The sequence below is a fragment of the Mastomys coucha genome, unplaced genomic scaffold (genome assembly GCF_008632895.1).
Source record: "Mastomys coucha isolate ucsf_1 unplaced genomic scaffold, UCSF_Mcou_1 pScaffold3, whole genome shotgun sequence".
In the NCBI taxonomy this organism is placed as follows: Eukaryota; Metazoa; Chordata; class Mammalia; order Rodentia; family Muridae; genus Mastomys; species Mastomys coucha.
In genome coordinates this window covers 25620866-25630731 of record NW_022196909.1, presented here as the reverse complement: position 1 = coordinate 25630731, position 9866 = coordinate 25620866, and the positions used below count along the sequence as shown (strand labels likewise).

The following is a 9866-nucleotide window of genomic DNA, read 5'->3' as shown; positions in this document are numbered from 1 at the left end:
CCTCCCTCTCCCTCCCTCCCTCCCTTCCTTCCTTCCCCAAACCTCCCTTCTCCTCTTTCTGTTTTGTCTTTCCTTGAAGTACTGGGATCAAGCCCAGGGTCTCAGATGCAAACGCACGTGCTCTACCAGTGAGCCATGTCCCCTAGCCCTCTGCCTCCGGCCCTTTAAAAATATAAAAACTCCAGGAAGTGGAGTGACAAAGTCTTGCCACACAACCATGAGTTCAGGTGTCCAACACCTACATAAAAAAGCCAGGCATGGCTGCTCATACGAGGAATCCCAGCACTGGGGAGGCAAACGGAGAAGGATCTCTGAGGCTGGCTGGCTGGCTACTCTAGCTGAACAGCAAGCTCTCAGTTCAGTGAGAGACCCTGGCTCAAAAAAGCGAGATGGAGAACAAACTGAGGAAGAACACCCAGGGCTGACCTCTGGGCTCTACGAAGCCCACGTGCCTGTCTTACTCATGCCCAATAGGGAACTCACGACAGACCACAAAGTATAGATACCACCGAAGTTGGTTTCATTGGTGATACAGGAGCAGAGGTGTCTCAAAGACAGCCGCATCGTCAGAGCCCACCCCAGCTCACGAGTCTGAGAACCTGGAGCTCTTTGCACACAGCTCAGCCAGCTGGAGAGTGTCCCTACCCGGTGCCTCACTAGCTTGGCTTCTGCTTCTTCCCAGCGTCTGGTCCTTGTCTGGTCTTCGAGTCTTTGCAGCTCAGCTTCTCTTGAGTCGTTTTTGTTTTGTGTTTTGTTTTGTTTTGTTTTGTGAGACAGAGTTTCTCTGTGTGGAGCCCTGACTGTCCCGTCTATAAAGATCTGCCTGCCTCTGCTTCAGAGTGCTGGAACTAAAGGAACTGGAACTTCCATTGCCCGGCTCGACTTAGATTTTGGCACCTGGGCTCCTCTAAGATGCTTGGCTCTGCTTACCCTGGCAGGGAGGAGCCTAGTGAATCTTGTCATTTTCAGGGACTTCCTGAAGAATTTTTTCGGGCTGTTTAACCTTCCTGTTTAAAGAGATTTCCTGCAGGATGAAACTGTTACACAACACATAGACTGTAATATATGCACACACATGAATACGTATACACACATACTCATATGCACATAGATATCTCAAAGCTCGAGGGCCTTCCAGAAGCAGAGCAGGGCAAAACCAGGCTCTTTTGAAGCAGGGTCTGGTTCTGTAGCCCAGAGCTTAGCACAGTTTGGGATTAAATGGCATCCATAGTAATAAACAGCAGAGAGTCATATTTTGAGGAACTGAAGTTTTATTATCTGTTTGAATCATGTTACTTGAATGGCACAAACCTTGCTAATCGCTCTATCCATTTGTGGCATTCTTCTCCTTTAAAGTTGTAAACATTAATGAGTTTGGCATTGTTTTCCCCCAGCTTAAGATTGTGGTTCTTCAAAGCAGGATTGCCGGTTCCCAGTGGAGAACCCAGGATTCTCTGTCTGCTTAAAATAGAAATAGCAGAGCCCAGATGGGCCCTGGTAGCATGAGCGGCACCCGGAAGTGGACTGGAGGTGATGCTGGGTTGTGCCATGCGGCATACCATGTGCTCATCTACTTCCTGGGCTAGCGCCACCCCCTCCCCGGCTGCTTATCTATTTGTAGACATCTGAATATGGTGCCAGTACAGTTACACCTGATTCACTCCTCACAACACGCAGACATGAATTATAGAGGCAAGATTTGTACAGCGTTCTAAATCACCTCACTAGAGGAGGAGAGAGTGGGCAGTGACTAGATCAGAGTGTATTACATACGTGCATGAAGAAGTCACAGTGAAACCCAGTGTTCTGTACAATCAGTGTATGTAGCTAAAACCTGTAACTGTATTACAGGATACAACTGGCTGTAAGAATGGGGTCCTTCTCCTACCTTATCCCCAAGGGCTCCTGACTTCCTGCAGTCCCCTTTAAACCATGATCATCGTAGGGCTGGAGAGATGGCTCAGTGGTTAAGCGTACTGAAGGTTCTTGCAGAGGGTCAGGGTTCATTTCCCAGCACCCACATGGCCGCTGACAACTTTCCGAAACTCCAAGATCAGACCCAGACAGACATACGTGCAGGCAAAACACCAATGTATATAAAATAAAAATAAGTTAAAAAAAAAAAAAACATGATTGCTGGAATTCTTAATCCCCGCCGCTTCAATTTTTTTAAATGTATAAGTAGTTCAGTTGCACATCTTGGCTGGGCTTGACATAGTGGTAGGTTTTAGATAATATGAGGAAGGAAAGTCATTGAAATAATGCTAAGTGTTTTCTCCTACGCTTGTCCTGGGGCTTGAAGCTGTACCCTTGGGGATTTGTAAATACGTATTATTATAGGATACACCTGAGTGGTATGGTACAGTGTGTTTGCTAAGAATGTAGATTCAGAAGCCAGATCCGCTCCCTAGCTGTATAATGTTGGACAGCTTTTCAAACTACATCAAGGCGCAACTTTCTTATGCGGAACAGTGGCCTCATGAGAGAATCTCCTTGGGCTGATGATCCGAGTCCCTTCTTTCAGACCCATGTGATGGAAGGAGACAAACATCTACAAAGTATCCCTGACATCCACACAGGTGCTGTGGGATGAAAACACACACACACACACACACACACACACACTGTGGTCCTCCGGCCTCAGCCTCCTGACGGTTGGAATTGTAGACACGAGCCGTCCCACTCATTTTCAAAACTATGCTTTTGCTGATGCATGCTAGAGAGTGATGTTTCACGTGGGGACATTTGTATTTGACTTGCCTTTTGTCCCTTTGAATTCTCCGCAGGCTTTCGTGGAGGCTCAGAACAAGATTACAGTGCCATTTCTTGAGCAGTGTCCAATCAGAGGATTATACAAGGAGAGAATGACTGAGCTCTACGACTATCCCAAGTATAGCTGCCACTTCAAGAAAGGGAAGCGGTACGTGGGCTTGCGCGCGGGCATTTGCTTTCCACTCTCCAGCTTGATGTCTCCTTTAAGAGATAAAAGTGTGTGTGTGTGAATGAGTGTGTGTGAATGTGAATGTGTGTGAGTGAGTGTGAGTGTGTGTATGTGAGTGAGTGTATGAGTGTGTGTATGTGAGTGAGTGTGAGTATGAGTGTGAGTGTGTATGAGTGTGTGAGTGTGTGTATGTATGTGAGTATGAGTGTGTATGTGTATGAGTGTGTGTGTGAGTGAGTGTGAGTGTGAGTGTGTATGTGTGTGTGTGAGTGTGTGTATGTATGTGAGTATGAGTGTGAGTGTGTGTGAGTGTGTGTATGTATGTGAGTATGTGTGTGAGTGTGTGTATGTATGTGAGTGTGTGTGTGAGTGTGTGTATGTATGTGTGTGTGAGTGTGTGTATGTATGTGAGTGTGTGTGTGAGTGTGTGTATGTATGTGAGTATGTGTGTGTGAGTGTGTGTATGTATGTGAGTGTGTGTGTGTGTATGTATGTGAGTGTGTGTGTGTATGTATGTGAGTATGTGTGTGTGAGTGTGTGTATGTATGTGAGTATGTGTGTGTGAGTATGTATATGTATGTGAGTGTGTGTGAGTGTGTGTATGTATGTGAGTATGTGTGTGTGAGTGTGTGTATGTATGTATGTGTGTGAGAGACAGAGAGAGAGAGTGAGAGAGAATGTGCACATGCCAGAGATTACTTTCTCTATCATCACCTCTCTACCTCTCTCCACTCCTCTCCTTCTCTCCCCCCTGCCCTCTTCGTTGAGACAAGGTCTTTCTACATAGCTGGAACTGTCCTGGACCTCACTGTATAGACCAGGCTGGCCTCTGTCTCACAGAGACCCTCTTGCCTCTGCATCCTGAGTGCTGGGATTAAAAGCTCGAACCACAACTTTCCTTCTACCACATTTTTTGAGACAGGCTTGCTCTCAGAGCCTGGAGCTTACCGGAGCTGAGGGTAAGACGTGGCGGCCATGGTACCTAGCTTTTATGTCAGTGCTGGGGATTCCAGCTCAGGACTTCATCCAGTAAACACGTCACCCACTGAGCCACCTCCACAGCTCTCGTGAATGCTTAACATACCAAGGACAAGTGAGGTGTGGTGCTGCACGCCTTTTACCCAGCACTTGGGAGGCAGAGACAAGTGACTCTTGGAGTTCTAAGCCAGCCTGGTACACAGTGAGACTCCGTCTTAAACAAATAAAGTACACATTTGAACTGACCAGTTTTTAAAAGGAAGTGATTGTTGTGTTTGAATATGAGAGTAATTTTTGTCCCCCCCTAAGTGCTTACCATATTCATAAAATAGCAGGATATCTGGCAGCGATACAGCCCGTGAAAGTAGAATATGGTAAATCTTCGTTACCTGTGGTTACTTGGGGAACCTGTGATTCATAAGTAACAGTGAAGATTTGTTTCCATATAATATTATCTTTGGCTTGGAGTATTTGAAAATACTTTATTATATGAGCTTTTTTATTTCCCATCCAAGAATGGGCTACAAAGCAGAGCCTGTGAATTTAGCCTGTTCTTTAAAACAAAACAGAACAAAACTCTGGTTGCACACATTTACCTTTGAATTCCTTGGACCCTCCCCACCTCACGTAGATACCCTATGTGTGCCACACCCTGCCCGGCACCTGCCTTGATAGGTCTAACTGGATCACAGTCCTGTTTGGTGAGCAGGGGGACTTTGCGGCCCTGCACAAACCCTTCTCTTTGCAGAGGCGCGCTAACCTTCCCACCTGGCAGACAGCCAGGTCGTGGAAGCAGACCAGAGTTTTACAGTAGAAAAATCTCCTTTTTCCTCATTTAAAAGAAACAGTCACTGCTTGTTTGACTGTAAGTGTTCTTTTTAGCCAATTGGTCTGTCTCTACCTCACACACCAAACTACAGGGAGCTATTTGCATACCAAAGGCCGTTCAAGGTTTTAGGAGGGAAGCTGAGGGAAGTCCTCTCTCGCCCTCTGATTCTCAGTGCATCGCTGCTGTTTCTTCCCCGCGTGTGGTCTTGTGACGTTTGCTCCCTATGTGTGTCTGATGCTTCTCACAAATAGAAAAATGCCACAGCTAAATGCAGGGAATTTCTGCCCCCAGGTACTTTTATTTTTACAATACAGGTCTGCAGAACCAACGTGTATTGTATGTGCAAGACTCCTTAGAGGGGGAGGCCAGAGTGTTCCTGGACCCCAACACACTGTCGGATGATGGCACAGTAGCACTCAGAGGTAAGTGCCGCACAGCCAGGCCCCCAGAACCCCTTGCAGCCTCACTCAGAGCTCTGAAGCTTTGAGATCCCGAGCAGGGTGTGGACCATATTGTAGAATGGATGCACACACAGTATTAGGAAAGCTAACTATGCACACTGTATTTAGACCACGAGAATAGTCACGTCCATCTTTCACACTCTGATGGCATGGAGCAGAGACACTAGACCAAAATTAACTTCTGGGATGCCAACGTGTCGTGATCATTCCCATAACCTCTGAGACCTGACTGGAAACCTTCTTGCAAGAAACTTAAAGCCATGCAGAGAGTCTTCCAGCGATAAAGTAGGCAGATAATCAGAGTGTGACAGTCTAGGCAATCAGTCCGTTAGGATTAAAAGCAGAAGCACTCAATCTCGTGGAAGCAAACCCACTTGGTACCCTGATCCTGAAGAAGATGCTGCTGTACAAGCTGAGTCTAAGTGCATCTTACCTGCAGGGGCTTCATGTCTGCCTTAAGCCTGCTCCCAGTGTCATCTGCTCCATAGGCCATAACGAAGATAAACCTTGATTTGTTGTACGTAAGGGAGAAGTAAGTTTTTCTCAAGAGCTGTGGTTTAGTAGTTGCATAGTTAAATTACCGCTTACTATGCCAGCTCTTCCTAATGAAGGCTCAGCGTCTCGTTATTTTGTCCACTGTTCTGTGCTAAAACACAAGACAGGTTTGGTTCTCTAGAACTGTGATATTGAACGGTGATGTTAAATGCTCCGTAGGGGAATCACAGGGCCCCATTTCATTGGATCTGTGGAAAGACCTTTACGCAGGCATTTCTTGCCATTTCTAGCTATGCCTCTGTTACTTAGTGGTCCTCTTCACCCCCAAATAGGCTTAGTGTATAAATGATGATTGGCAGTGAGGTACCAGGTGTCTTGATAAGAGGGTGTTAGTATTTCCATGAATCTGTTCCTGTGATTTAAAATGAGTTTAATGCTATAGTTTCTGTGGCGGTCATGTATCTTCTATAAGGGTCTGTATAGTTTTCAGTAATAACAGTTTTTCACCCCATCCAGGAGGGCTGCACCCTAATACCTTCACCACAGTATAGTGTAGTGATTTTTTTTTTAAGGTGGTTTCTCAAATATGGTGATGATTGCCGCAAAAGTGATTAAGCAGGAGACCTTAGGATTCCTTCAGGATTCCTTCCATGTGCTTTTAATCAAAGTAATGCTTATATCATTTGTCCCTGAAAAGTTTCAATTTATATAGAAATAATCTAAACACTTAAATGTTTTATATAATAAAAGGTGACTATGCTTCCTTTCATGTTCAGATTCTTATTCTGCATCTATATCTATATATCTATATGTAATCACATAGGATTGTGGATATTATATAGGATTTACAAGTGATTAATAAGTATGTAACTAATTTCCTACTGATTGAAGTTCCATTGAGCTTCTACAAATTTAAGGTCCTCAATAAAATTTAGTAAGCTTCCTGGGAAATCACTGCTATCTAAATCTTATTCTATTAGGATAGCGTGATATCATAACTCCAAAAGCTAATGTCAAACAAGACTGTTTGTCAAGACAGTTACACAGGGTGGGAGAGTGGTTGGTTCCCCCGGGAATCGGACCTGGTGTGGCAGTCCACGGACAGGTTGCTTTCTGTTTCTTTTGGAATGTGCCCGCACGGTGAGCCTTCCTTGAGAGCCCTCAGCCTGTATTACCTGGGCCTGTGATGTCATAGTGTAGATATTAATCTTTGAAAATGAGGCTGTAAAGAGTGATCTCAAAAGCTTTGGAGTCCTTCCCAAAAATTACTTAATGGCTCTAATTTAATTCTGTTATATGCTACGTATCATAATCCAGCCATTACTATAAAAGCAGATTTCCCCGTACTTACTCACGTTAGAGTATAAATAAAATATGCTGCGTGTCCCAGATGAGTTCTGGGAGCTATAAAACTTTCAGAACAGAAGTGCCTTAATGGACATACAATCCACGGCGTGCGTCCTTTCATCAAGACAGAAAGTATGGCCTAAGGAAGTTTAAGGGTTTGCTATCGTAATGGCAATTCCTTCAACTTCAGCTGCGCCTGGGTTCCCTCACTCTCAGCTTCCCATTTCCTCATTGCCACATTTGGTCCCCATGCTATGGGAGGCAGCATTGGCGGTGTGGGTAACGAACGTGGCCCTGTGTGGCCGTGTGTGACCGTCTCCTGTGTCCCTTAGGTTATGCGTTCAGTGAAGATGGCGAATACTTTGCCTATGGTCTGAGTGCCAGCGGCTCAGACTGGGTGACGATCAAGTTCATGAAGGTTGATGGTGCCAAAGAGCTTCCGGATGTGCTGGAGAGAGTCAAGTTCACCTGTATGGCCTGGACCCATGACGGGAAGGGAATGTTCTATAACTCATACCCGCAGCAGGATGGGAAGAGCGATGGTACGTGAGTGCCGCAGTGAAGCCCGGTTTTATTAAAGACCGTGACTTCTTGTAACTAAAGGGGATTAGTTAGATTGATGGATGCTGTGTACGGTACTGGTCATATCGAACCTATTCACATTGCAACACAGTGTTGTCCATGAACCCAGTTACAAACTTTTTTTTTTTTTTTAAATCTCATGACATTTACAATTTTGTGTTCCGGCTGTTCATCTACCGCATGCAGCACGATGGCCAGTGGTGACCCTGAGGCTGCAGGTTGGTTATTAACTGACTGGTTTAAGAAGGCCAGTGTCTCCCAACTGTAATCTTGCTGATTTCTTGGTGCGGTGTGTAAAAGCCTCCCCGGGCCAAATGGAGGGCTTTGTGATTGGCATAAGCAGTTTTTATTGTGCTTCCTACCAGAGTTCCTAAAAAAGCGAGTGTTCTTAAGCACCATAAAGTGTTTTTTTACATTTTGCTGTATGTCATTTAATTGCCCCAATAGCTTGGTACATTTTCACAATGAGAAAATAAATGTTTAGTCTCATAATAAAGAGTCTTCGAAGAGGCAGGTGGATTTGTGAGTTTGAGGCCAGCCTGGTCTACAGAGCTAGTTCCAGGACAACTAGGGCTACACAGAGAAACCCTGTCTCGAAAAACAAAACAAACAAACAAACAAAATAGTCTTTGAAGTCAGCAGTATATGTGAATTGCTTTATGGTGATAAGCAGCATTTAAAAAAAATAACTTGAATAATTTAAAAGATAAATAATAAAACAATATTTAAAAAATTAAAATTCACAGAAGAATTAATAAAAACATGGATGTATATATCCTTGTGTCTTCACCAGAGGGAGGAATAATTAATTACTTTTTTTGGGGGGGGGGTTGGGTTTTGTTGTGATTTGTTTCCTGGCGACACATGATGCGGGGACCCTTATCCACAGCTTTGTTTACTGTCTGTCTCTGACCTACTGTTTTGACTGCATTCTAGTTTTCGTACTGTTGAGCCTTACCTGTGCTTTGTCACATTCGTGTGAAAGAGTCCCGTAGGGAGACCCCCACTCAAATCTCGGGAGGACGTGCACCCAAGGAATCACAAGAGACCGTCTTGATGTAAATCACAAGAGGCAGTTTATTTGGAGCGCTCCGGGCTGATACCACACCTATCTCATGCAGGAGATAGTGGAATCCACCACGAGGCTCAGGGGTTAGGGGTTTATATAGGGAAAAGGTCTGGGGGAACAAAGGAATCAGTGTGGCTATACATGATTGGCTAGTTCAAATATTAACTAGACGTGCAGAACAGAGTGGAAAATTCCTAAGGTTGGTGTTGATCTGAGTCAACAGAGCATCTGACCTTAGACCATATCTCAGAGGACCAGATGGCCCACTACTCAGTGTCTGCCCAGACATGTCCTTGCATGCTTTCTCTTCTATATCTTTTTGGCCTGTTAGTAACAGCTTGCTTTTACCCGGGCTTATTTGGACATATTCGACCTTGGTCCACTGTGTTTTCTTCAAACCTGCAATTTTCTCATTAGCCCAGCACAAGACTTAAATTTAACTCTTTCAGTGTTTTGCAAAGATATTTGTCCTAAGTCTGACTTTTCAATCTTCCAGTAGGATCGTTGGCCAAGCATACGTTTTTAATTTTGATGGTCGAGTTTATCAATGACCTTTATCTAAAAGTGTGACACCTACTCCAAGGGCCACTTAGATGTCACCTACACTGTCATTTATAGGTTAGTGTTTTACATTTTGGTCCACGATCTTCTTTGAGTTAATTTTTTGTGAGGAAGGGAAAGTTTATATCCAGATATGCTTCAGTTATTTTTTTTTCTAGTACAGTTTGTTAAAAAGCTAGTTGTTATATTATATTTCTTCTTTTGTTTGTTTATTAAAGATCAGTGGGCTGTGTGTGGGTCTATTTCTAGGCTCTCAGTCCTATTGCTAAACTGTCTGCTTATGTGTTTTTCTTGTATGTACCACACTTTCATGAGTCCTGTAGTGTTTTCTTTTTCTTCATTGTTAATTTTCAGGTCGTAATTCAAGGTCCATGGTGTCACATGGTACCTCCATATGCATTTGTTCATATGCTTTGTTCTTTCTCACTGCCCCCATCTATACCCCCCCATCCCCTTTCCTCCCCTCCAGCTCATCGCTTCTTCCCCCGTTTCGAGCCTTTTTCTGTTTGTATGAGGGTATTCCACTACCCTCTGTTTCCCAACGCCCTCCTGTAGCTTTAACTTTTATTTTAAAACAAAGCCTTGCTGTGTAAGCCGGCCAAA

The 9866-nt window shown here is 44.3% G+C and overlaps 1 protein-coding gene across 1 annotated transcript in view; it reads left to right on the top strand.

Moving 5' to 3' along the window:
- Prep (prolyl endopeptidase) overlaps positions 1-9866 on the top strand; it is a 93536-nt gene that overhangs the window by 20610 nt on the left and 63060 nt on the right. Inside the window, exons 3-5 of the mRNA XM_031346508.1 lie at positions 2787-2920; positions 5040-5170; positions 7384-7593. Coding sequence (XP_031202368.1) covers positions 2787-2920; positions 5040-5170; positions 7384-7593 — 475 coding nt within the window. The remainder of the gene's footprint in view (positions 1-2786; positions 2921-5039; positions 5171-7383; positions 7594-9866) is intronic.